A 27,939-nucleotide genomic window follows, 5' to 3' on the forward strand; every position below is an offset into this window, starting at 1 on the left:
TTGGGGCGCCTACAGGAGGCAGCCAATCGATGTCTCTCTCATCAATGTCTCTCCTTTTCTCTTTAGGGCAGCGGTTCTCAGCCTGTGGGTCACGACCCCTTTGGGGGTCGAACGACCCTTTCACAGGGGTCGCCTGAGACCATCGGAAAACACATATATAATTACATACTGTTTTTGTGATTAATCAGCATGCTTTCATTATGTTCAACGTGTAACAATGAAATTGGGGGTCCCCACAGCATGAAGAACTGTTAAAGGGTCGCGGCGTTAGGAAGGTTGAGAACCACTGCTTTAGAGTCAATGAAAAACACCCTCGGGTGGGGATTAAAACAAAAAGAAAGAGGGGGCAAGGCCTGGGGGCGGCCAGTCTGCTGTCGGCATCTCTGGGCTGGCGACTGGCATGGAGGGCGGTGGCCGCACTTTGAAACGGAGCGGAGACACCTGGTGAGCTGGGTGAATGCGGGAGCCCAGGCCCCGGCCTGCGGGTTCTGAGATGTGGGTTCACTGGGTCAGGGCTGGGCCGGGATCTGAACTTTCAAATGACTGGCCCGAGCGTTCTGACGCGGGACGTGCGCCATCAACATGCAGGAACACGCGCACGGCGCCGCCATCGCTGCCAGCTGGGCGCGTCCCCCTGCGTCTCCGGACACGCCCCTCGACCCTTGTCCCCACCGGTGTCTCTATGACCGTAACCCGCTCGCCTGGCCCCTGCGTTAGCCCGAGAGGCTCAGTCTGTTCCTTTGCATTTAGGGCCGTGGTTCTCAACCTTCTGGCCCTTTAAATACAGTTCCTCATGTTGTGGCCCAACCATACAATTATTTTCGTTGCTCCTTCATAACTGTCATGTTGCTACTGTGATGAATCGTCATGTAAATATCTGATCTGCAGGATGGTCTGAGGCGACCCCTGTGAAAGGGTCGTTCGACCGCCAAAGAGGTCGCGACCCACAGGTTGAGAACCGCTGATTTAGAGGGAAGTTTGTTCTCTGCTGTCGTTCCGTGTCAGCCTCTGAGCCAGACGGAGTCACGATCCAGGAGGAAGGTGGCTCTGCGTGCGTCTGGGAGCCAAGCGGTGCCTCAGCAGGTGAGCGGATTAGCTGCCTCACGCCGTGAGATGGGCCTGCTGGCAGCCTGCAGGGACCTGCCGCCCACAGCACTTCCGGCCCCCGAGACCGCGGGACCCACTGGACGGGCAGACGGAGAAACACCGCCTGCCTCGTCCGGAGCCGCCTTCTTGCTGTTTTTCAAACTAAACAGAGCAACCTGTCCGAGCTCGCCGGCCCCACCAACACCTCATGGGCGTCACTGTTCTACGGAGCGGACTTCGCAGAGGGGGAGCGTTCGGATCTGCCCGGTCGCGGGGTCATGAGTGGGAGCTGCAGGGGAGTGGCAGCCCCGTGTGAGCCCGTCACGGGCTGTGAAAGGAAAGGATGCTGGGACCAGCCGGCCGCGGGGCTCAGGGGCTGAGCGTCAACCTCTGAAGCAGGAGGTCACGGTTCGATTCCCGGGCAGGGCACGTGCCCAGGCTGTGGGCTGATCCCCAGTGCGGGGCGTGCAGGAGGCAGCCGATCCATGATTCTCACTCATCATGGATGTGTCTCTCTCTCCCTCTCCCTTCCTCTCTGAAATCAGTAATAATAACAACCACAACAGTAATAATAAAGAAATCCTCCCTGAACTACCGGCCACGCTCAGGCCAAAGGTGGGCTGACCAGGAACCGACAACCAGGCAAAGGCAGGGGCGGCAGTTACCTTGCTGATGTGAAACTCCAGGCGCCGCATGTACCGTTCGATCGTTTTAATTTGCTGGAAGGAAAGGGAGACGCGTGAGCGAGGACAGTCATCACAGCGCAGACGGTCCGGGCCTGCGACCGGCCACCCCTCCCCTCTCGTCCTCGGGAGGCCCGCGCAGTGCTCGCCGTCCTCCTCTCCTGTCTGCTAGCTTAGAGTCTCCAGCATGAATCTGCAGGGCATGTAAACGTCTACCCTGGATAAACACGCTGAGAAATGGGCTGCCCGGCCTCTGGACTCCGTGATTCGCGTCCGGGCGGCCATCAACGGCCTCACTGGGTTTCTGTGGGGACGGCAGCACCTTGGAACAGACCCGAGTGCCCCCAACAACGGGCACGTTTTATCAGCTCGGAGAGGGACGCCCTTCGCTCCCCACTCCGTGTCTCTGAACTTGAGGTGCGTCGTCGATCGCTACGCCTGTGCGTGTCAGACGGGGTCGCGCGGGTCACGGGCCGCCTCTCGTCCGTTACAGATACTATTGCGCGTGCTGCCTCTCACCACCCCTCAGATGTCCGCGAGCCGATCCCACCGGGATTCAGGCGAAGGGCGCCGCACACAGGCATGGAGAGAGCAGCGCGTGGACTAAAACGACCCACACTGAAAATGGGCGTCGAGGGGTCCTGTCACTGGGGGCAGAACACCAGCTCTCAGTGTCACAGCGCCACTTCGATCGCGGTTCTTTCTGGCGGAGCAGAAGGTAACGGTGCGTTTTCCGACCAGAGGCCTCTCTGATTTGGGGAGAGGTGGTGGCTGGTATTTATACCGAAGGCGGGGCAGGGCCTCCCAACGCTTGGGAACCTCTTAAACTTCTCAGCACTGAGACGCCCACAGCCAGTGGCGTTTCCATGAAAGTATCACTGGGTCTGGAGAGCGCGGCATCAAACTCAGAGGTAAAGGCACGGGTTTTCTGGGCTTAGAAAAGTCGCCGCTCTCTGGGCTCCTGCTGTCCCTCAGAGGGGACCTCGGGTTTATGTCCCCCCCAGCGCAGAACGGTCACTTACCTTGTCCAGGTCATACAGCACACCCTGAAATGAAAAATGAAAATAATTAAAACGTGCCTTCTGCAAGACTGCTACTGACATTAACAGAGGGATGGGTCTGCGTGCCTGCATTGTCAGGGAGACAATGACCAGCCGTAGGTTCTGTTGGGTTTTCTGACATTTGCTTTAAAAGAGGACAAATCTGGGTTATTTTAAAGACCAGCAAGAGTACTTTTTGTTTTTGTTAATCCTCACCCGAGGATACTTTTCCACTGATTGTTTTTAGAGAGAGCGGAAGGGAGGGGGCGAGACAGAGAGAGACACACCCATTGATTGCCTCCCGCACGTATCCCGACCGGAGCCTGCAACCGAGGTTCACGCCCTTGACCAGAATCGAACCCGTGACCCTTCAGTCTGCAGGCTGACGCTCTAACCACTGAGCCAACTGGCCAGGGTGGGTCCGCTTTTCTGGAAGGTTCTTCTTTGTATCCACCTCCATCCAGTAGGAGAAGACACTTAGCCAAAAACAAACAAACAAACAAACAAACAGGAAACAACAACAAACAAACCAACCCAAAAAACAACAAACCTGCAAAAAACACACAAACTAAAACAAACAAACACCCCGCGAGTCAGCACCCGGGACGCGGGCACCTACCAGGCGGGAGTTCCTCCTCATGTCCTTCAGCTGCGCCGTCAGCTTGTCCAGCTCCGACTGGTGGACCTCCAGGTACTCGCTGCGAACACAAGAGGACGCGCCGCTGTGAACTCGCGGCCGCCGCTGCGGACGGGCCGGGGCTGCTGGCCTCCCTCCGCGGGGCAGGGCCGGGGCTCGCTCTGCGGGCAGCGGGGGACGAGGGGCTGCAGCTCCCCAGTCGCTCAGGTGTGTTCTGGGCAAACGAGGCCGAGAATGTAGCCGGGAAGGTTCCAGAACCGTCTTCAGCAAGCGCTGAAACAGGCCTGCCTGTGCACAGTGCTACACGGAAGCCAGTACTCCCCGGGGCCAGTTAAACACGTGGCTACTGCACATTCCTCACTGTCATGGGCATCACCTCGAACCCAACAAATGTCCCACCTTTGGGATTAACCTAAGGCTTCCTCGATGACGGTGCAAGAATAAAATACGCCGGCCAGCGTGGCTCAGGGGTTGAGCGTTGACCTATGAACCAGGTTCAATTCCTAGTCAGAGCACAAGCCTGGGTTGCGGGCTCCATCCCCAGTGTGGGGTATGCAGGAGGCAGCTGATCCATGATTCTCTCTCATCACTGATGCTTCTCTCTCTCTCTCCCTCTCCCTTCCTCTCTGAAATCAGTAAAAATGTATTTTTTTCAAAAAGAAGAATAAGATATCTACTACAGAAACGGACATTTTAAAATGATCTCGCAAGACTCGTTTTTCCTCTGGCCCCCACCCCCCAGCCTTTAGGAACGAGAAAGGGCCGGCTCCCGGCGAGGCTGGCGCTCTTACTCGAGTCCGCCTTTCAGAGCCCGGTAGACCTCCTCCACCCTGGCGGGCTGCGGCTCCTTGGGGGGGCTGCTGTTCTTGTGCCCTAAGTTATGCATCTTCTTCAGTTTGGCTTGAGGCTTCTTGAGAGCAGAAGCATTCTCAATGAAGGAGTTACACCTGTGAAAGAAGAAAGGGCAGACATTGTGGCTCCGGCGCCCAAAAGAATCCCACGGAGAAAAGGCCTCTCAGTCATCTCGGGTCTGTGTCTGTGTCTGTGTCTGCGGGGGAAGGCACCGTTCCCGGTGGAAGGACACCGCTGAGCCAGCACACACTGCGTTTCTCGGTGGCAGATGTGACTGCTGAAATCTGGAAGCGTTGCTGGGCCGCGCTTTCCTCCGGTCAGGTGACAGCACTCCGAGTGACGATGTATGATGTTGCTGGGACCCCACAGGAAGCCAAGGACACATGCTCCCACGTGGAAATAAGAAACAGGCAGAAGGACACACACCGACTTAAAAAAAACAAAACGTGCATCAGCAACGTCAGGCATAAACATCTGCTAAATTAGACTAGGGTGTGAATGACTGCCTTTGTGATCAAGAGCCATAGGCAGGACAAATGGCTAATGCTGTGTAGTGTTAGAGCTCAGCACACAGGGCTGGACTGATGGGTTTTTCTTAAGCTCTGTTTTCACGGAGTGCGTTAGGTTTGGGTTTAACATAAAGTCCAACGTCTCTGTGAGTGGCAGGGAGGCAGCCAGGATCCAGCAATTTCCACATCTGGGTATTTCTCCAAAGGAAACAAAAACACTAACTCACAATGATTTACACACCCCGTGTTCCCTGCAGCCCACGATGTGGAAACAACCCAAGCGCCCACAGGTGAATGAATGAATGAAGACACTGTGATGGGCATGCAGACAACGGAAGGTTATTCAACCATAAAACAGAGTGGAATCTTGCCCTTTGCGACAATATGGATGGACCTAGAGAGTATAATGCTGAGAGAAGTCAGACAGGGAAAGACAAATGCCTATGATTTCACTTACATTGTGATTTACACACACACACACACACACACCACACACACACACTCACACACACACATACACACACCACACACACCACACACACCACACATACCACACACACACACCACACACACCACACACACCACACACACACACACTCACTCACACACTCACACACACCACACACACACACACCACACACACACACACACACACACACACACACACACACACACACACACACACACACACACACACACACACACACACACACCACACACACACACACCACACACACACACCACACACCGCACACACCGCACACACCGCACACACCACACACACACCACACACACACACACACCACACACACACCACACACACACACACACACACCACACACACACACACACCACACACACACCACACACACACCACACACACACACACACCAAGCTGAGAGAGACAGACAGCAGCTTGGTGGTTGCCCGAGGCGGCGGTGGGTGGAGAGCTCAGTAGGCGAAGGGGGTCAAAAAGGTGAAAAAGGAAAAAAAAGGGTAGCAAATCGAACTAGTGAGAAAGGACAACGTACGACGTTGCAGTGGATAAATTACAAGTCTTCTTGTTTTGTACGAAAACGTGCAAATATCCACCGCAAACAGGCACATGTATGACCTAGGTATTCCCCAAAGTAAATAAAAAAAAAAGGGAAGGAACCCTCATGAAAGGACATCAGCCCTCAGTGGGGATGACATAAAAACTGGAAGAGATCCTAGAAAATGCTCCGTAACGGCGAATGCCTGGGCAAAGGCGAATCTGTTGTCGCTCGGAGAGGACAAACAGGTTCAAACATTGGAAGCTCTTGAGTGATATTTCTCAAAAGACCTAAAAACGGGTGGGGTGGGAGTAGGGTGGGGTGGGGTGGAGAGCTATCCTTTTCCTACAGCTCACCACCCCGTCTGCAGGAGAAATGCTGAGTGATAGAAAAGAAACGTCACAGCCCGCTGGCGGGGCTCAGGGGCTGAGCGTCCACCTACGAACCGGGAGGTCACAGTTCGATTCCCGGTCGGGGCACACGCCCGGGTTTCGGGTTTCATCCCCAGTAGGGGACATGCAGGAGGCAGCAGATCCATGATTTTCACCATTGATATCTCTCTCTCTCTCTCCCTTCCTCTCTGAAATCAATTAAAAATATTTTTTTAAAAAGAAAAGAAACAACAGCGCTTCATCGGGGTGGCTGACATATTTTCCAAGGCAGAGATGAAAGTAAGACGTGTGTGCGTGTGTGTGTGTGTGTGTGTGTGTGTGTGTGTGTGCTCGCATGCACGCTGACGAGGCTGCGTGCACACAGATGCTCTGCACAGCACCGAAGCTCAGCTCCTCCTCAGCCGCATCCCAGGGGGAGCCCCGCGGACTTGCCTGGACCGCCGCTCCTGCAGGCCGCTGAACCCCGCGAACGACTGGCTCCGAATGATGCCATTGGGCCCTCCGGGCGAGAAGGACTGGGCTCCCACCAGCATGATCTCGGGGAGTCTGGCCGGCAGCCCTGGAAGGCGGGAGATGGCGGCTGTCAGGCAGGTTCAGACAGACAACCCTACGCGTGTCAGCAGCGAGGCAGGTGCCACGGGGTCAGGCCGTGAGTCAGGAGCCCTGGGGGCCGGGACCCCGCCTCCCCAGTTCGCCCTGAGCCAGAGGGTGGCTCTCAAGTGCGGAGACACAAAGCCGGCCTCCCGGGACAGCAGCAAAAACAAACGCCGCACAATCATCAGGGTAGGTCTCCGCAGGGAGATATATATTTTAAACAAGGTTCAACCACGCCTTCAAAATCAGCCTCCTTTACGGTTCCTTTCTCTACACCCCAGTAACTTCTTACTCTCCCCAAGGGAAAGCCGTAAGCTCTGTATTTTTTCACATCGGGTACATTTTTGGTTCTTATCCTTTTAATCCTTTTTTTAAAAAATTGAGTTATGCTGGTTGAGCATTGACCTATGAACCAGGAGATCACGGTTGGATTCCCGGTTGGGGCGCAGGCCGGGGTTGCGGGCTCGATGCCCAGTGTGGGGCGTGCAGGAGGCAGCCGATCCATGACTCTCTCTCCTCATGGATGTTTCCATCTCTCTCCCTCTCTCCCTTCCTCTCTGAAATCAATAAAATATGTGTATTTTTTTAAACTGAGTTATTCAGTCTGTCGGCTGTGTCAGCACGGGCAGGCAGTCCCATCACCCCGAACATTCCCATGCACCCCCTTGGAGGGACTCCTAGTCCCAGCCAACCACGGATGTTTTCTGACTCTTGTTTTTAAAGCTTATTTTTCAAAATAAATTTTAAATTACACACACACACACACACACACACAAAACCCACAAAAACTTCACGATGTTTACCTCCATCCAACAGCAGCAAAAACCCAGGAGGCCACGCCCGTGCTCAGCCCCATCCTGCCTCGCTTTCAAAACCCGAGGTCGCAGGGCCCAGCACCCGGGCCTTCAGAGAGGAGCGGGCTTACACACGGGCTCCCCTTCCTCCCGGGAGGGTCCTTGTTTTTTTACTATGTTTTTACTGATATTTAGAGCGAGAGGAGGGAGAGGGGGAGAGAGAGAAACATCCATGTGAGAGAGACATCATTGGTTGCCTCCTGCACACGCCTTGACCAGGGCCAGGGAACCTGCAACCGAGGTACATGCCCTTGACTGGAATCGAACCCAGAGCCCTTCAGACCGCGGGCCGACTCTCTACCCACCGAGCCACACCAGCTGTGGCTATGTTCTATTGTTGACAGTGTACAGATGCCCCCCACTCTCCTTCTCTTTGCACCCTTCCACCCAGCCCCCGCCCTCCAGGCCTTCACCGCACTATTGTCTGTGTCCATGGGCTACGCACATATGCATACAAGTTCCCTGGTCAATCCCTTCCTGTCCCTGCCCCCACCAGCTGGACTGGGGCCAACCGTCCGAGATAAGGCAGTAGCCAGCGGGGAGCTGGCAGGTTGCTGGGTGACACGTAGGCAAAAATGAAAAGCTCCACAGCCAGCCCCGGCCAGTGTGGCTCAGTGGTTGAGCGGCATCCTGTGCACCCAGAGGTCACAAGTTCGATTCCCGGTCAGGGCCCAGGCCCAGGATGCGGGCTTGATCCCCAGTGGAGGGCGTGCAGGACACAGCTGATCTATGATTACTGATGTTTCTATCTCTCTCCCTCTCCCTTCCTCTCTGACATCAACAAAAATGTATTTTTTTAAAAAGGGGCTGGCGGAGTCCCTGGAGGCCTTGAGAAGAGATATGAGTGGCGTCCACTCACTGGGACGGCCCACGTAGGAGCCGCCGGGTGATTGACACCCGCCCCGGCATTCGGTGGGTTAAACAAACGCAGGGCAGAGTGCGGCCTCGGGATGACTGGAGGGGAGGGGCCTCAGGACCCAAAACTCACTTCTGTCTAGCAAGGAGCCCAGCGTTTGAGTGACGCTGTCATGACTCATCTTAGACTGTGAAGTCGGAACACGCTTCGACCTCCCCGGGAACGACGTGCACACGGGAGCAGGACCAGCTGTCCCGGCTGCTCCGAGCCCCCTGCGCCCCCGCGGAGGTGGGTGCTGCGGGCAATAAGCCGACCTGCCCAGGGTCTGCATGCGTTTATGTGAAACCCCCCGAGCCCGTGAGCATCAGAGGGGAGCACTTCTTGGGAGCGTGGGCCTCACAGCTTCGCGGATGCTGCTGAGAGCAACCTGCGCCCACCACCACCCCCCTTGTCGGATGCCAGATTCAAAGCCAAGGCTCGGGTGTGGCGGGAACGGCCCGCCTGGCGCTCCCGATCCCCAGGCGTTCCCGCCGGCAGCTGTCCTCCCAAGCGTGGCGATGGCCGCCTCTTTGCTAACGAACAGCGTCAGCCGGGCACCGACATCTTCGCTGGGAGCCACCAGGCTGACGAGCTCAGATGTTTTTATTGTCGCCGTCGCCGTTAGAACTGAGCTCCATCTTTGGAAATCCTGGAGGCACCGAGAGGGTCTAGGAGGGTGTGATGTACTTGTTCCCTTGCCCGGCACGTGTGCCTGACACCGAGTTCGCTGACGGGCACGGGAGGCAGTAGAACAGGGAATCGGGACTTATCTATAAAGCCTCAGAGGGAGGAGAGGGCGTTATCTGAAAGCTATTCTGACACAGCCTCCCGATCGGATCGAACGAATACGTATTTCCTACGGTCGGCCCATTGATCCCTGGCCCCCCAAACAAGCAGGAAAATACAGCTCAGCCCGGCCTGCGTGGCTCAGTGGTTGAGCGTCGACCTCTGAACCAGGAGGTCAGGGTTTGATTCCTGGCCAGGGCACAGGCCCGGGTGGCGGGCTCGATCCCCAGTGGGGGGCGTGCAGGAGGCAGCTGATTAATCATTCTCATCATTGAGGTTTCTCTCTCTGAAATCAATAAAAAATATTTTAAAAAAGAAAATACAGCCCTAACTGGTTTGGCTCAGTGGATAGAGCGTCGGCCTGCGGACTGAAGGGTCCCAGGCTCGATTCCAGTCAAGGGCATGTACCTTGGTTGCGGGCACATCCCCATTAAGGGGTGTGCAGGAGGCAGCGGATGGATATTTCTAGCTCTCTATCCCTCTCCCTTCCTTTCTGTAAAAAAATCAATAAAATATATTTTTCTAAAAGAAAAGACAATACAGCCAGCACACGGACCGATGGCGTGCGTGGGGCCGGCCCTCGCTGGGCTGGGAGGTGCCGGAGGCCTGGCCCCGGGGAGGTAACGGCAGGCTGTTCTTTCCAACCCGAGTTACATTCGTCATTTCATCCCTGTTGTTATGACAACACTTGTTAAAGCAGCACTTGAAGCGCCCGGCATTCCGGCATCTCATTATCGCGCCGAGCACACACGGGCGGGTGGGAGGTGCGGGCGCTCAGGGCCGCGCTCAGGGGAGGCCCGGCCTCCTCTCCTCGGCCCTGGCCCCAGACTTGCTTTTTCTTTTCTTTTCTTTTTAAATATATTTTTGTTGATTTCAGAAAGGACGGGAGAGGGAGAGAGAGAGAGAGAGAAAAACATCAATGACAAGAGAGAATCGTGGATCGGCTGCCTCCTGCATGTCCCCTAGTGGGGATGGAGCCCGCCACCCCGGCAGGTGCCCTTGACCGGAATTGAACCTGGGACCCTTCCGTCCGCAGGCCGACGGCACTCCACCCACTGAGCCACACTGGCCAGAGCGGAGCAGGCATTTTTAAGCGCTGGTTTTCTCTGGCAGGATCTGTGAGCTATTCAGTGAGCGCCTGCCGACGACCAGCTGCTCGGAATGCCTGCATGCGAGCAAATGGGACGCGCAGAATTCGGAATGTGAGCTGGGCCACGTCTTTCGAGCAGGACAGGACTCCCAGGAGCGGGCATTGCGATCCGAGGAGGGAGCGGATTTTTTCCGGCACCAAAAATATTTCCCCGCCCCCTCCACCCCGCGGGGCAGATGCGCTCCAGCTGCCCCACCCGGGTATTCAGGCGACGAGAGACGGGGCGGCAGCATGGACAGGTGGCTGGACACAGCCAGTCACTGCGCCCCCACCCTCGGCCGCCCCCCGGGTGACGCCGTGCACAATTACTATTCGCGGCGAGAAAGGGCAGGGCCTGAACCCGCTACGCTCCTGCTGCCTCCCGAGTCAAAGCCAACGGTACGAGTGCGAGCATTTGCCGCCGTCAGCGAGAGCACGCTTCCGGTGGCCCCTGGATGGTCCCTGTCCCCCGAGACAATGTCACCCCTCCCAGCTCTAATGAATGGAGGCTCTCAAGTCACACAGTCTTAGAGATCGTCACAGCGTCTTTGTAAAAGGCAGAGAGCAGCCTGGCCCGTGTGCTCAGTGGTTAGGCGTGGGCCTGGGAACCAGGAGGTCAGGGTTCGGTTCCCAATCAGGGCACAGGCCCGGGCTGTGGGCTCCATCCTCAGTGGGGGGCGTGCAGGGGCAGCTGATCTAGGATGTTCCCCTCTCATGGATGCTTCTATCGATCCGTCTCCCTTCCTCTCTCTCAAAAGATCAATAAAAACATTTTTTAAAAAATCGCAATGGCTTCCCATGTGCCCAGAAGGCCTCGTCTCTGGACCCGCACAGGGAGTCACGTGGTTTAGGGAGAGGGGACAACCCGGGGACAGGCCTGTCCACCGGAGGCAGGGCCGACGTGCAGGCCTGGCTGGGTGGGTCGGTTAGACCGTGAAGAAGCGAGACCAGCTCTTCCACGGAAACCACCCGCCCTCACCCAGCCTTCCAGCGCCTGGCCGCCGGCTGTCAGCTCACAGCGGGGAGGCGGGAGCTGGGGTGCCGGTGGCCTCTCTGGCCTGGGCGGCTTTCTTCCCTCCGTGGGGACAGAGCCAAAAAAAAAAAAAAAAGACATCTGGAAAATATCTTAATGTGAAGAAACCCACTTTGAGGATCTAAAAAACCCAAAAACGCAAACGCAACCCTTGAAAAAGAAACACCACGTGTCACCTCTGCCCTAATTGGGCCAAAGGCCACTCTGACCAAGTCCCAAGGGCAGGCTGAGAGGGGAGGTCAGAGAGCCCAGCAGGGAGCAGGCCTGACCTTCCCACGTCGTCCCGGGCAGGTTTCCACTCGCAAAGCGCAGGCGCAAGGAGCGCCGAGAGGAAGCTGCCAGCTCAGGCTCCGGGGACCGCGGCCTCCAACAGGCCTGAGGGGGGGACGGAGGGGTGGGGGGCAGACCTCACCCGCCTGCTCCCCAGGATGGCAAGGGGCCCCTGCAGAGGCCACTCAGGGACACCCTGGGCGGAGGGCAGGTGGGGCCAGGACACCTCCGTGCCCGCCTCTCGCAGCCTCACACCGTGACCTTGGACAAGCCTCACACCGTGACCTTGACAAGACAGCCGACCTTTTCGCGTGTGTCCTAACTTGTGAAACCGGGACGCCGTGTCAGGCTGCCTCCACCACGGGCTGCTCTGTGGCTCACGGGGACGACGGGGATGATGGGGGTGCGCGCGGCTGAGCACTGCACAAACCCACGGAAACCGGGTGCCATCACGCAGACCAGGGCGGGGAACGTCCGGCCGAACCATTGGGTCGGGCCCTGAGGCATGCGGGGCGAGTTAATCAAACAGACAGGCTCATCGGTAAGTGGGTCGTTTTGTTCGGCCCGAGAATGATGTTCTAAATATCCAGATGGGTGCTCGCCTCGGCAGCACAGACACTAAAATTGGAAGGATACAGAGAAGATTAGCGTGGCCCCTGCGCAAGGATGACACGCAAATTCGTGAAGCGTTCCATATTTAAAAATAAATAAATGAATAAATATCCAGATGGCCCTTGGCAGGAAAAAGTTCCTCACCCCTGACTTATTTTTAAAAAAATATCTTTTTTTATTGATTTCAGAGAGGGAGGGAGAGGGAGCAACATCAATGATGAGAGAGAATCATGGATCGGCTGCCTCCGGCACGCCCCCTACTGGGGATGGAGCCCACAACCCGGACACGTGCCCTGACCAGGAATCGAACCCTGACCTCCTGGTTCCTAGGTCGATGCTCAACCCCTAAGCCAGGCCGGCCGGCTGTTCCCCATTGGCCGCCCAGTTTCACACGCGACTTTCCAAGTTGTTCTGGGAAATTGGAGCCGTCGTGTGTTTTCTCGGCCCTCCTGACCCAACCCTTCCGTGAGCCAGGCATGATATTCCCGTGTTGTCTGTGGCGGGGCCTGATGGTGTTCTCAGAGCTGCATCCCCACGTATCCCACGCCCCCCTTCCACTCCTTAACCCACACCGCATGAACCCGGGTGAGACCCTGGTTAGGCGCGGACCCCTTCAAGGTGGCTGACCTGCGGCCAATAACCGTACAGAGAAGTCGGGCCTTGCCATGCGGGGGCCCCGGGGTGGGGGGCCGTGTCCTGAAGTCCTTGCTCAGGGTCGTTCACCCGGAACTTTGGGGAGCAGCGGGGGGGCTGGTGTGAGTCACCCCCTGAGGAGGTGGGCACTCCAGGCGTCCCCTGCAGCACAAAGTGGGGACCCGGAGGCTGCACCAGGAGCGACCTCCTGGGGTGTTAGGGGCAGAAACAGGATGTTGGGGACCAGCTACAACTGTAAGAAATATCCATCGAGCTCTGATAGCGGTGACCGTGCTGTTCTGATGAAAGAAGGGGCTCCCTAACCTGGCGGGGAGCTCACCTGGGAATGCGGTCCCTCCTCCCCGTCGGGAGCTGCCTGTGACCCTGGAAAGATGAGCAACCTATTGCACAAACCAGAGCCGCCGGCCCTTGGAAGGCCCCCAGCCCTTGCCTGCCCGCAGGCCTTTGCAAGTCTCCAGCCGTATTACCTGTGAACTGCCCGTTTGGCGCCCTTTGCCTACTTCCCCATGTACTCTCTGTCCTTTTACCCAGTATAAGCAGCTGGCTTATGGGGGGAGGGGGGGCAGGTCTTTGTGGGTGACCCGTTCATTGTCCGGTTACAGGAGAAGCATGGGCTCCAGGAGACTGTCCCCGAGAACTGGCTCCTCCCCAGGGGAGGAGACACGCGTGCCCTTGGCGTCCATCTGTGCTGCTTTTGTGTTTGCAAGGGCCCTCCCCCTCCCGACAGCCTCCCTTCCCCACGTCCTCCTGTCCTCGGGGACAAGGACAGAGGAGACGCCCGAGAAGGGCGCCTTTGTTCCTCAGCTGCTTCCTGACCAGGTGCTGGAGGAGGAAGAGGTCACCTCGGACCCAGAGGTGAGGTGGCATCAAACCCCAGCGACGAGTGGCACAGACCGGCAGGCGCTAGGAGACAGGCTTCTCTGTGCGCAGTTGTGTGTGGCAGTGCCCTCGCCAGCCCTGTCTGGCCACCGTCACCGTTACTAACAGCCCGATGTCATCACGGGTCCCTGCAGACCTTCCTCACTGTCCCCAACGCGCCCCCCTTCAGCGTCAAACCGGAAGCTAGGCCACAGGCTGTGACCAGTCGATGCCCAGCCTGCTCTTTGCGGACACAGCGGAGGACAGCACAGGAAACCCTGTGCCCACAGGGGGTGCACGATCCTCCTGGTCTCCCGTGAGGAGAGCCCCCCTCTCCTTCCGTCTGCCCGCAGCCTCACACAGGCCCACAGGCGGAATGGAATCGTCGACCACCCACTCAGCCTCTTCCCTTCCTCTGACCTCCTCGAGCCCTCACTGCTGGGGTGACTGTCGTCAATGCATCATCGAAACAGGAACACTTCTGTGTGAAATGGGTGCTATTAATAATTAGCAGCCTGGCCGGCGTGGCTCAGCGGTTGAGCATCAACTTATGAACCGGGAGATCAGGGTTCGATGCCCGGTCAGGGCACAGGCCCGGGTTGCAGGCTCGATCCCCAGTGTGGGGCGTGCAGGAGGCGGCCGGTCCATGATTCTCTCTCATCATGGATGTTTCTCTCTCTCCCTTTCCCTCTCCCCTCCTCTCTGAAATCTATCAAAATGTATTAAAAAGTAACAGACAGAAGCGGTGTCCACACTGGGCCCCGGGGCCCATGGTCTGTCTAGAGCCCGAGAAAACCGCGGATAAAAACATCTGCTATTTCCAGGGCAGGCTTCCAACCAAGGCGGGATGAGAGTCTCTGACCCCAAAACCGAGGCCACTGGACCAGAGCGGCAGGACACGGGCTGTTCTGACTGAATTCATTCGAGACGCGCGTGTCCAGGGCTTCGGCTCGGCCGGGCGTCTCGCGGGCCCGCGGCCGTGGTGAGGTTGTCATTTTCAGGGGAAATGCCTCGAGAAGCTGCTGTGAGGACTCGAGTTTGAACGGGGAGAGGAATGAAAAGGAACAGCCGCGACACCGTCCCCCTTCGGCACTTTCTCCCGATCACGGTGAGGGGTCCCCTCACGTGACAGCTGCATGGGCCGAGCTCTTCTCTCCGCTCGCCTTGGGGAACCGGTGATGAGCTGCCGGCCTGTCTGTCCCTCCTCCCCCAGCCCCAGCCCCCAATTCCCTTGCCTCCTTGTCTGCCGTCAGCTGTATTCTTTTCCGGTTGAACGGCCACAAACACAAGCTGTCTATCTCCTCCCGCCCGAGGCGTTCGGCTCGGCAGATGGACAGAACCTTGGGGAGGGATCTGTCCTCCGCAGGGCCGCCTGGGCCAGGGAAGCCCCGGTGGAAAGTCAGGTCTGGCCCAGCCGGGGTGGCTCAGCGGTTGAGCCAGGCGGTCAGGGTTCGATTCCCGGTCAGGGCACATGCCCGGGTTGTGGGCTCGATCCCCAGTGTGGGGTGTGCAGGAGGCAGCCGGTCCATGATTCTCTCTCATCATTGATGATTCTCTCTCCCCCTCTCCCTTCCTCTCTGAAATCAATAAAAGACATTTTTTCTAAAAAAGCAAGGCAGGCCGGCCATTGCCCCGAGCACCATCGTGAACACGACAGCTCCCTTCCTCCACCACTTCCTGCGAGAAGAGCAGGAAACTGCTTTTAGACGTCTGGCTGCTTTTCAGAATGAAAACAAGACAGCTTTTACCCCCTCTCCCTCCCACACCCAGCGAATGCCCACACACACCCAGCGAATGCAGTGACAGCACAATGGAACGCTGGCTTTTAAACTCTTCAACCGAAGGGGCTGTTGGCTGCCGGAGCCGAGCATTTAACACATGTTCAGCGTATGCGTCACCCTCCTCAGCTACCTTTGTCCCCGACACAACGGGGGAGCCAAGAATCGAGAATTAAACCGAAGCATAAGACAGGCGGCTCGGCTGCACGGGGAACTGGGCGTCGCCTAGTGTCTGGTGGGGGGCGGCATGTTCCCATGGAGTGACCTGGGATTTAGAGGAGGCCGCCTGGCCGTCATGGGGGCAGGGTGGGGGTGGGGAGGAAGGTTCACGGCTCAAGAGAGGAATTTTGATGTGAGTTTAGATACCGAGATCGACGGACATAAAGGCTGCCTCCTTGCCCGCGCGGCGTGGCTCAGGGGCTGAGCGTCGACCTGTGAACCAGGAGGTCTCGGTTCAGTCCCGGTCAGGGCACAGGCCGGGTTGCAGGCTCGGTCCCTGGTGTGGGGCGTGCAGGAGGCAGCTGATGCATGACTCTCTCATCATTGATGTTTCTCTCTCTCTCCCTCTCCCTTCCTCTGGGGGGGAGGGGGGAGGAGGCTGTCTCCCTCCCAGCCTCGTGGCTCTCCAGGCACCCTGGAAAGCAGTGGGTCTTTTCGGCTGGAAATCACTGTACTTCGTTCGCATCGGGCGGGAGGAAGGAGAGCATGTCTGCAGTTTGTGTCCAAGGACTCAGAAGTCTGTGCCAGACCCTCGTGTGTGCCCTCAGCCGCCCCCCCCCCAACTTGCTGCTTCTTTGTATTTATGCTGAAGATAAAATATGCAAAGCAAAGCCTCAGGCTGGAGTGTCGCGAGCGGGAGAAGCCACAGCAACTGGGGGCTTTTGAAAACGACAAACAGCGTGTTTTCCCTGAACAGCCTCGGTGTTTAGGTTTTCAGATGTTGGGGAGCAGCAGACTTCCGGACAGACGGACACACGGCCTTCCTGGGGGACAGCCCTGACTTGGCAGGATCTGAGGGGAAGGGGCTGCCTGGGGAGGGGGCGGGGCTGGAGGAAGTGGGGGAGAGGGAGGCGTTTCCTGGGGCAGCTGTTTCCCCGGGGACACACCCCTGCAACTTATTCCGGCAGCAGGGCCCCCAGCTCCCGGCTGCTGACCAGCTAACCCTGGGAGCAGCCTCCTGCTGCCGGCCCATCGGGGTCCCGGCCGGCCGACATCCCCTGCCTGTGACAGCGGCCAGGCCCAGTGGGATGGAGACGCAATGGGGTGGGGGGGTGGGTGTTCTGGGGCGAACTCAGAGGCTGGCCCAAAAGGCTGGAGGGGAGCAGGTGGGGAGCTCAGTGAGGAGGATACGGGGTGGGGGCAGGAGGGGGTAGAGAGAGAGAGAGATGGAAAGAGAAAGGAAGAAATGATGGGGTGTCAGGTACCACAGGGGTGAATGCCACACCAGATGCCCAGCCCCACGGACAGCGCCGAGTACAATTTCTCTGGGAATGGGGCGACGATGGGCGGGTCCTAAACTTCAGCCTGTGCCCCGCCCCCCGTCCTCCCCACCCCCCCCATGAGGGCCAGGCGGCCTCCCCTAAAGCTGCATGGCTGGGAGCGGGAGGCGGATGCAGGGAGCAGGGAGCAGGGAGCAAAGCCGGCCGCGTTTTCTGAGACCATCCTCGTCACTCAGTCTCCCAGGCGCATAGGGATCTGCAGGGAGAGCCCAGCTGCCCATCTCCCCCTGCGCCCCACCCGTCACCGCTCATCAGCTGGTTCTCTCCGGTTTCCCCTCCCCCTCCTGCTCCCCAGGGAGCCCCCCCTCCATCCAGGACCTGCAAGGCTGCTGCCCCCTCCGCACCTGATGGCTCCCGCTGGTCTAACACCAGGCAGCGCCCTCTCCCTTCTAAAAGGAGGCGCTCCCCTGCCGGCCGCGGCTCAGTGGTTGAGCGTCGACCTATGAGCCCGGTGGTCAGGGTTCGATTGCCGGTCAGGGCACAGGCCCGGGTTGCGGGCTCATCCCCAGTAGGGGGCGTGCAGGAGGCGGCCGATCCATGATCCCCTCTCAGCATTGGTGTTTCTGTCTCCCTCTCCCTTCCTCTCTGACATCAATACAAATGTATAATAATAAAATGAGGCATGCTCCCTGCTCCCTGCCCCCCTCACCCCCAGGGACGGAGAGGGGGTGTGGTCTCGCAGTGACAGCTCCCTGACCCCTCCCAGCCCTGGGAATTGGGGGTGCTCTCACCCCGGACGCATCACCCCTCCCCCACCTTTCCAGACCCTGGTGGGCATCGGAGCGGCGCCTTCTCCTCGCCCCTCCTCCGAGGGGGCCCCCACCCCCACCCCCACCCCCACCGCCACTCTGGGTCCAGACACGCGGGGGAGAGGCACCGAGAGCCCTCCACCCCCGACCTCCACCCGGAGCCGGGCGCCAGGGCGCCTGCATCCCCTGCCCAGGGCGCAGAGCTGGGGTCCTGGGCGTCTTCCACCCGGAGCTGCCCCGGGCTCCTCACCAACGTGTCGCCGGTCCCCCCACTCCCTGGGGCACCGCAGGTCTCCCCATTCCCCCGGCACCTCAGGACGGTCAGCGCACCCCTTCCTGGCAGCAGCGTCGTGTCCCTGAGAAGGGTCGGACCCCGAGCCCCGCGGCGGGTGCGGGAGCCCCGGACGCCCAGGTCCCCACGGCTGTGAGCAAGTCCGGGAGCCAGAGCCCGCGGGGGAGGCGCACGTACCTAGAGAGGGCGACCCCTCCGCATGACAGGGACCCGCTCCGGCGACGGCAGGCGGCTCGGTCCCCCGCACAGCCCGCCCGGCTCGCAGACACGGCGCTCGTCCCGGGCGCGGGGACAGCGGTCCCTCCAGGGCGCCCGGCGCGGGCCGCGCGGTGCAGCTGCGCCCGGGGAAGGTGAGCGGCCGGCGGCGCGGAGCTGCCAGCGCGCGGGGCGGGAGCGCGGGGAGTGGGAGGCGGGAGCGCGGGGAGTGGGAGGCGGGAGCGCGCGGGGCGGGAGCGCGGGGAGTGGGAGGCGGGAGCGCGCGGGGCGGGAGCGCGGGGAGTGGGAGGCGGGAGCGCGCGGGGCGGGAGCGCGGAAAGGGGCGGGCGCGCGGGGGCGGAGCGTGGGGCGCGGGGCGCGCGGGGCGGGAGCCTGAGCGCGGGCAGCGGCGCCCCCGCGCGGGCGAGGCCTGGGGAGGTGAGCGCTGCCTGCGGCTCCGTGGGGCCGCTCCTGGCGCCCCGCTCGCTCCGAGGCTGCTGGGGCGCCTGGAATCTGGGGCGAGGCTGCGCCGGGTGAGTGGCGGCGAGGACCCCAGGGAGCGGAGGGAGACCCGCCCAGGACAGGCCCCCAGTGCAGGCGGCGGGGGCGGGGCCTGTGTGTGTGATTGTGAGTGTGAGTGTGTGTAAATGTGTGTGCGGTGCGCGTGGGGGACAGCCCAGAGCACCCACCTTGCCAAGGCCAGCACCCCGGGCAGGACGGGTGTTGGGAATCTCCTACAGGTCTCCCGGGGAAGGAAGGGGCCGGATGGCAGGAGGCCATGGACATGAGTCGAGGTGCTTCATGGACAACACCCCCTTTCGTATTCCTGTCCCCATTTCACAGATAGGAAAACTGATGCTCTGAGAGGCCAGGGAACTCGCCCCTGATCACCACGGTGAAGCTGTTATTCAGAGTCAGGGGAGATTTAAAAATGCAAGGCCCTTTTGTTGTGAATTCTCACCCGAGGATATGTTTCCATTGATTTTAGAGCGAGTGGAAGAGAGAGGGAAACATCCATTGGTTGCCCCCTGCACGGGCCAGGACCCGGGCCAGGGAGGAGCCTGCGACGGAGGTATGTGCCGTTGACCTGAACCGAACCCTTCAGTCCACAGGCCGTCCCCCTATCCACTGAGCCACACCAGCGAGGGCTCCATGCTCTTCTTACCACAGTATGTTCCACCCTCACCCCGTCTCCCCTGTGGGTGTCCAGTTGAGGCTTGGGGTGAATGTGGGGGGCAGGGTGGTACATACTGAGCCAGAGGCCAGGGGACCGAGGGAGCCGAAGCGGCTGGTGGCTCCCGCCTTCAGGTCTCCTCACTGGCACCCTGGATTTGGGACGGAAGCTCAGAGGGAAGGAGGGGGTACAGTCACCTCGATGCCCCTCGACCTGCCCCCTCAGGGAGGGAGTGGAGCAGGCGGGATACGGGCGGTGAAGGCCCAGAACAGGGCCGCTTCCCTCGTTGGACGGGAGGCTCCTGGCTGTGGGGTCTGCTGGTGACGGGGACCCCATGGTTCTAGCACTGACCCTCCCCAGAGGTCAGGTGCACGCCTGCGGGAGGGGCCAGCCAGCACAGCTCCACACAACCAGCACACACCACAGTCTCTCCCGATCGTCTGATCCAAACCCCAGAGAAGCGAAGTGGCGAACCCAAGGTCACAGAACCAAATGAGGGTCCGCTCCAGCCTGGCTGGCTGGCTCAGGGGTTGAGCGCTGACCTGTGAGCCAGGAGGTCACGGGTTCGATTCCCAGTTGGGCACAGGCCCGGGTTGCAGGCTCCAACCCCAGTGGGGAGCGTGCAGGAGGCAGCTGATCCATGATTCTCTCTCATCATTGATGTTTCTCTCCCTCTCCCTTCCTCTCTGAAACCAATAAATACACATTGGAAAAAAAAAAAAAAGAGTCTGCCCCAGGACTATCTTCGTTCAAATGTCTCCTCTCAATGGCCCTGTGTGTCCACAGAAGCCCCGGCTCCCGGCTCCCGGCTCCCGGCTCCCGGGTGGCTACCTCCTCCCCGGCTCCTCTCGGTTAGATGCCTGCCCTTCCCTCCTGGTCCCTCCTGTTGCCGAAACAGGCGCCTGCTCTTCCCGCCTCACTGATCAGCTCTCAGAGGCTGAGGCTGAGGCCTTGGACCCTCGTCCGTCCGACCCGGCAAATGACGCCGGAAGCTTGCGGGGCGCTGGGGTGGGGACCTTAGAGACCCCGCTGGGGGAGGCTTCACGGGGCTCCGACGCGCGGAGGGGAACGGGCCTCCCACAGGCACAGTGCGCACAGGTGGCGCCTCCCCCGCTGCCCGTGTCAGTGGGGATTGAAAACACGTGAGAGCCATTCAGTCAACAAGCTATTCTTTCAACTCAGGCGGCAGGAGAGCCGAGGCACACCCGCGGAGCCGGAGGCGAGGATGGCGCTGGACAAGAGGTGGGTGTCGTGGCAGAGGCCCGTGGGCGCTGCAGGGACGGTGATGGTTTCTGCGGCATGAACAGTGTTGGGGTGGGGAGCCGATGGGGCCCGCCCGCCGGTCAGTGCTAGTGAACGCCACCCCAATTCGTCCGAAGGGCGGCCGAGGGGCAGAGCTTCCTGTGGGTGTGGGGCCTCGTCCTGGCCGTAGCCAGGCCGTCTCTTTTCACGGCTCTGATGCTTAACTCCCGAGTGCACAGCAGCTCCACGCCCTGATGTGGAAACGCCTCCTCTACCCGGTGACCCTGCTCTGTGCGCCCCCGGCCCCCCAGAGGCGGGGCCGTTCTGAGACGCCAGTCCTGTCCCCGTGGGCGCTTCCGCCGTCCACCTGCTCACATCCCCTCATTCTCCGATTGCCGCGCCGACCAGCATCCTCCTCCCTTCATCCTTTTGGTTTTCTGATTTAGGATGTGGGTGACATCGCCCTGGAAGGAGTTAGACACCCAGCCTGCCCCCCCCGCCCCCCCCAGCACGGCGGTGAGGTTCCACAGAGCTGGGCTCCCGGCAAGGCCAGCCCTGAGCTGTCAGTCCTGTTCACGCCCAGCCTGGCTGCTGCAGGAGCGGAGGTGAGAGTGGGAATCTGACCCTGCCCACCGCTGGCTCAGCCCAGGCCTCAGCCCAGGCCTCTTCAGGAGCAGGCACCTGCCCGCCGCCTCCCCGCGGCCCCTGTCTGCTCACACTCTCCTCATCAGCTAGAGAGGGGCTGTGACCGGACCGGGCGCCATCACCCTCCGGAATCAGCCGCAGGCAGGGCGGCCGCGGGGTCACCACGCTGACAGTGAATACATTACTCCCCCTCCTCCCAAGCGTCATCTCCGGTCACGTCCAAAATAGGCGTTAGGGCCGAGGCCGCGGAGGCGGACGCTTCACAGCCACAGTGGCGAAGGCAAGGGCTTTGGTTTAAGCAAATCTCGAAAGAGAGCAGCCCCTTCCAGATCTTTCCCTGAATCCTGCCGCATTTCCTTAGCGGCAGCAGGAAGAGGCGGAGACAGGCCTGGGCAGATGGCGGTGGCTCTCCCTGACCCTCCAGGGGCTCCTGGAGGAAGATAAGCCGACCACCTCCTGGGAGCCCCCGGGGGGGGGGGGGGAACGGCGTGCGAGTCAGAATGGCGCTGTCCTCAAGGAGGGAGTCACGGTCAACAGCTGTGCCCCTGGTGTCCGCGTTTCAGATCCCAGTTCACAGACAGGCCGACCCTTCTCCGCGCACACTGGCCCCTTGTCAGCAAAGACTCACGTTCAACTCACGCGCCCGGGGGGTATGCAACTGTTGGGCTGTTTCAGGGTTTGCAGAGTGACTGGTGGGTGAATGTGTCCTTTCCATGGTTTTCGGGGACCCGAGAGACTCCCAGGAAGAGCCATCCCCCCCGCCACCCCTGGGATTAGAATGAAGGGAAGTGACTGAAGACGTCGTCGGGGGATTCGACTTAAAATGAGAGCAACGCGCCGGCTGCTACTTCTTGACTGGTGAGTGAACCTGTGACTGAGGGAGGCTGATGCGTCCCCTGGGGAAGGGAAAAGCGGAGGGAGTTTAGCAAAGGGATCGACACCCTGCCTGCCTTCTATGGGGCGGAGACACCAAAGGTTCTTCCGGCTGCGATCCCATGGCTGTACTTCCTGGGAGCAAAAGGGCGAGACCTGCGAGCAGGTTAACTCAGAGGGCACAGCGTCGCGTGCAGGAGGCCGGGTGTGGATGGGGAGCCGTGGACATGCCTCCTCCGGGAAGCCCGCCGGGGTTACCCAGCCCCCCTTCACTGCCCCTTCCGTGTTTGCGAGCAGTTTGCACTGCATTCTTGAACTCCCGGCTCCACGGACAGCCCGTGTAGGTTGTACAGCCCAGTCCCCGTGAGCTGGAGTTAAATCTGTGAATGGTTTTCACTTGGGTATATGCCGCTTTCACGTCACCATTTCACCAGACACTTCCTGAATGCGACTGCTCTGGGCACTTGGCAGGGGACCTCCTGGATCACCCACTATTTATAGCCGCACTGCGAGCTTCACTGTCCCCAGCTGGCCTCCCGAGGCCCCGGCGCCCCACTCCGCCCCACCCCCACGCCTGTCCCTGCAGCAGGCTCCAGTCAGTATCAGGCCTGTGAGTCCCACCACTCCCTCTGGACTATCCCAGCTGACTCCTCACTGGCCTCTCTGCTTTTTATTTTTTATTTTTATTGATTTCAGAGAGGAAGGGAGCGGGAGAGAGAGAAATATCAATGATGAGAATCATTGATCAGCTGCCTCCTGCACGCCCCCCACTGGGGATCGAGCCCGCAACCCGGGCCTGTGCCCTGACGGGAATTGAACTAGTGACCTCTTGGTTCCTGGGTCCTGGCTGGGCAGGACTCCCTCTCTTGCCTCTTATGCCTCCTCTTTATTTCCAAGGCAACAGTCAGAATGTTCTCTTTAAAAGCAAATCAAATCCTGTCACTCTGCTCCACACCCACCCGTGACGGCCACGGAGCAGAACCCAGATCCTTCCAGCCAGAACCTCTGGGCTCTCGGCTCCTCCCTCTCTGCGCGCTCACATCACACCGCAACCACGTAGGTTCCCTGGCCCTTTCTGGAACATTCTCCCCCGTGGCTCAGTGGTTGAGCATCAACTTAGGAACCAGGAGGTCAGGGTTCAATTCCCAGTTAGGGCACCTGCCTGGGTTGCATGCAGGAGGCAGCAGATGAATGATTCGCTCTCATCATTGATGTTTCTATCTCTCCCTCTCCCTTCCTCTCCAAAATCTATCTATCTATCTATCTATCTATCTATCCACACACACACACACACACACACACACATACATGCACATGCATGCCATGGAACTCAAAACAAAAACAAATACCACTAGAGGGGACATTGCCAAGGTTTCATTTAAAATCTTAATTATTAATTACTGTCCTAAATGCTGTAACATATATAACATTCAAATTTCAGTGGGAGTTATCTTAAAATGAGAAACATTTAAACAAGTAGAGATGGGCAGGCAGTAACTGCGGAGTGTTTACTGTCGGTAAATATTGACCCAGGAAGTAGGGTTCTGTGTTGTTACAGATCCAGTTAAAGTTCGAATTCTTCACCCCCAGCATTCCCGACCAAGGCCAGGGGACTCTCCAGAAGAAAACTGCCGTAGCCGGAATTACCCTTTAACTCAGAGAATTCTCAGGGGAGACAGACGGTGGGAACAGTGAGAAATGGGTGGGAAATCCCGTACTTTTTCTGTGCCAAGCGATGGGCTGTTCTGAGACCTGCCTGGGTCACACGGAGGAGATCAGGTGGCAGCCAGGCTTGTGAATTCATGGCCAGGCGCACCTCCGCGCTCTCAGGAGAGCGCTGCACGGAGCAGGCTCAGGAGCTCTGCTCTTGTCAGCCGTGTCTTTGTTAATCACAGGCCGGGAGTGGAAGAGGGAATTGTGCAGACACGGGAGGCTGGGACGCTGCGCACATCACCGTTAAGTAGTAACCGACACCTATATAGTCACCCCTTCATGGTTTCCACCATCTCATACATTCTCCCCTTTAACCTCATAGGGACTTGTCAGGGAGATGACCGTCACCACAGTCATCCTCTTCATCACATCACCGTCCTCTTCATCACCGTTATCATCATCACCATTATTATTATCACCATCATCACCATCATCATCATCACCATTATTATTATCACCATCATCATCACCATCATCATCATCACCATTATTATTATCACCATCATCATCACCATCATCATCATCACCATTATTATTATCACCATTATTATTATCACCATCATCACCATCATCATCACTATCACTACCACCATCACTGCTATCATCCTCATCACCATTGTCACCATCACCATCATCATCGTCTCGATCACCACCATCACCATCCTCACCATCACCACCACCATCACCATCACCATCATCACTGTTACCATCACCCCATCCTCATGCGCATTGTAACCATCACCTCCATGGGGCAGATGGAAAGTGAAGCTTCTGAAAGAACTACCAGCAAGTTGAACAAGGTCTTTTGAGTCCAAATATTTTTGCTTTTTGCTATGCCCCCCCCCCCGCCCCCGTTTGGAAGTCTGAGTGATGAACACCCAAGATTTACAGTAAAGACGGTGGTGGCTCTCGGACTTCTGTGACAAAGTACGTAGCCTAGCAGCCCAGCGGAAGCCGGCCTGGCCCTCGCTGGGAGCTGTCTGCAAAGCGAGCACCCCGTTTTCCCTCGGGCTGTGGAGTGCAGGCCATTCCAAATAGCACCTTCTGGAAAAGCGTTATATTGAGATTTGGATTTCTAATTTATTCTTTCATTTTTAGAGACGCTAATGGGATTAGCCCCACCCCACGGGCATCCTTGGCGCCCTCCAGCGTGACACCAGCTACTGAAGGAGAACAGTTTCCGACCTCCAGGCCTGTGATTTATCTGAGAGGTAGGAGCGCCTCCCCCAAGCCATAGCTGCATATCAGACTCCCTGACGCACGGCTCTTCAAATTCCTTCTATAAATAGGAAGCCCCCCCCCCCCCGAAAGTGCGTTCGGCTCTCCTCGCGCTCCGCGTCCTGAGTGGCGGTCTGCAGAGAACAAAATGTCCGTGCAGCTGCGCGTCCGGACGCAGTGTCTGACCCGAAAGTCACTTTCTCCTGCTTCCTGGCTCGTTACTGCTGACACTGAGCGGACAGTTTATGTTTTAAATGTATTTTTATTGATTCCAGAGAGGAAGGGAGAGGGAGAGAGGAACATCAGTGATGAGAGGGAATCATGGGTCGGCCGCCTCCTGCACGCCCCCCACTGGGCATCGAGCCTGCAACCCGGCCCTGTGCCCTTGACCGAAATCGAACCCGGGACCCTTGATTCGCAGGCCCATGTTCTATCCACTGAGCCAAGCCAGCTAGGGCTCCATTGATTTTTAGAGCGAGTGGAAGGAAAGTGGGGTTGGGGGGAAGGAAGAGAGAGAGAAACACATCGATTGGTTGCCTCCTGCACATGCCCCAACCAGGGCTGGGAATTGAGTCTGCAGCCCTGGCCCATGCCCTGGACTGGAATCCAGCCTGGGACCCTCAGTCCGAGGGCCGGTGCTCTACCCACTGACCCACACCTGCCAGGGCTCTGCTTGTCTTGTGGAACTTGAGACAGTCACTTCCGGCGGACTCAGCCAACAGCTTTTCCATCTTTAAATTCTCTTCTGAAATCACCTGGGTTGTAAAGATCTTTGCGGAACATCACAGCTGCTTGGCACACACCCACAGGCAGCATCTAGCCGCCCGACAACACGCGAGGAGGCGAGCCGCCCCCACCGGCGGAGACACCATTCCTCGCTGGTGGGGACGGTGCCTCGCGAGCGCCACGTGGCTCCCGTCGGAGGAGGGGCAGAGCGCCAGCGCGTCCCCCGTTTTAGCCATAACAGCGACGTGTCTCCTTCCTTAAGAAGGTGGTTTTGCCTCTTGCCGTGGGCAGGCACATGCTCCCACTTCCCGTCCCGTGGACCATGCGATCAGGGCCGCGTCCCGTCCCTAAAAAGACGGTGCTGGCTGCTCGTGGAGACCCGGATGAGCAGCGAAAAGGTTTTATTTGGGATGTGGGGGCCCGTTTGGCCCTGGCTGATCTCAACAGGTCACCGTGAGGTCACGGGTGGACGCGGCGCGGAGCCCGCGGAGCTGTGTGCCATGTGCTATTTTAGTTTGTGCGTCTGGAATGACACCGGCTCTTTGGCACCAGGCAGAGGAGGCCTAGACGCGTGGAAGGGACTGCTTTGCAGGAATCCCAGCCTGAATCCCAGCCCGAGGCCCTGAGGCAGGAATTGCTGCAGGGGGAGGCGAGGCGGGGGTGGAGGGGAGGGGGAGGGGCAGCGCCGTGTCTGCTCCCAGACCCCACGACAAAGAGCGCAGAGGGACGACTGCCAACCGCAGCTTTTGTCCAGGAATGTGGGGCGGGCCGGTTCCCAGGCACCTTGGCAAACGTGAAAGAAAGAGCAAGCAGCATCCCGCCCCCACTCCCGTCCGATACTTGGGTCCAGCCCAGCGACGGGCCTGGGAAGGGAGCGACACAGCTAAGCAGCCGTCATCGGAGGAAATAAACGCAGCCTGTGGCGCGCGGCCTGCCCCGGAGGCTGTGCCTAACCAGCCTGAACTGTCAGGACGTGTGGGTTTTGTACGTGATCTTAATTTAACCTGCTCTTCCTTCCTTCTCTCTTTAAAAAAGTATGTTTTTATTGGTTTCCGAGAAGAAGGGAGAGGGAGAAACACCGATGGTAATAGCATCATTGACTGGCTGGCGCTGTTTACTGGATGCCACTCGCCCTCGCCAGGCTGAGAGGGGAGAAGGAGGCCCTGGCCGGCGGCTCCGTGGTTGAGTGTCCACCTATGCACCGGGAGGTCACGGTTTGATTCCCGGTCCAGGGCACGGGCCCAGGTTGTGGGCTGGATCCCCAGGAGGGGGCGTGCAGGAGGCAGCCAGGCTATTCCTGCGCTGCGCCTGACACTGCTTTTTCCTCTGATGGTGATGATCACCATCGTTGTTGGTACAGTTGTCCCTGCTGTCATTATCCGCCCGCCAGGCGGCTGTCAGGACGGCACAGAGAGAAGCCAGATGACGGCCCTTGAACTGGCCGAGTTGGAAACCACAGCGAGAAAGGCTCCCCTGACTCCACTGGACTGGTCTCCCAGTTCCCTGGTGATCACAGCAAGTGCTCCCCCAGAAAGAGCGGTCCACCCAGCCCGCCAGCGCGGCTCAGCGGTTGAGTGTTGACCTAAGAACCGGGAGGTCACGGTGGGGTTCACGGTCAAGGGCACCTGCCCGAGTTGGGGGCTCGATCCCGGGGGGGGGGGGGGCGTGCAGGAGGCAGCCGATGATTCTCTCTCATCATTCAAGTTCCCTCTCCCTCTCCCTTCCTCTCTGAAATCAGTAGAAACAAATTAAATTCTTAAAAAGGAACAGTCTACCTGATAGTAACCATCTTCTAACCGGCTCGATGGTGCTGCTGTTTAGAAAGCAAACCTGTGTGTGTGTGTGTGTGTGTGTGAGTGTGTGAGAGAGAGAGAGAGAGAGAGAGAGAGAGTAAACACTGGGCTTCTGGGGGCAGGT

At 58.8% G+C, this 27,939-nt stretch overlaps 1 protein-coding gene and 1 non-coding gene across 6 annotated transcripts in view; one reads left to right on the forward strand and one right to left on the reverse strand.

Moving 5' to 3' along the window:
• Positions 1-27,939, reverse strand: part of RIPOR2 (RHO family interacting cell polarization regulator 2) — a 77,706-nt gene that overhangs the window by 23,128 nt on the left and 26,639 nt on the right. For 4 of the 5 annotated variants that reach the window (XM_036343036.1, XM_036343038.1, XM_036343037.1 and 1 more), the window contains exons 2-6: positions 6,666-6,792; positions 4,238-4,393; positions 3,429-3,507; positions 2,792-2,815; positions 1,752-1,805 (exon numbers count right to left, since the gene is read on the reverse strand). In XM_036343036.1, the coding sequence (XP_036198929.1) occupies positions 1,752-1,805; positions 2,792-2,815; positions 3,429-3,507; positions 4,238-4,393; positions 6,666-6,792 (440 nt within the window). Of the gene's footprint in view, positions 1-1,751; positions 1,806-2,791; positions 2,816-3,428; positions 3,508-4,237; positions 4,394-6,665; positions 6,793-18,413; positions 18,635-27,939 lie in introns of those variants that run through there. The other variant, XM_036343039.1, reaches the window with a different exon arrangement.
• Positions 12,389-12,495, forward strand: LOC118673875. Its single transcript, XR_004973528.1, has one exon. It is a non-coding gene; the product is annotated as a U6 spliceosomal RNA (small nuclear RNA).

This window comes from Myotis myotis, unplaced genomic scaffold, assembly GCF_014108235.1.
Source record: "Myotis myotis isolate mMyoMyo1 unplaced genomic scaffold, mMyoMyo1.p scaffold_m19_p_18, whole genome shotgun sequence".
Taxonomy (NCBI): Eukaryota; Metazoa; Chordata; class Mammalia; order Chiroptera; family Vespertilionidae; genus Myotis; species Myotis myotis.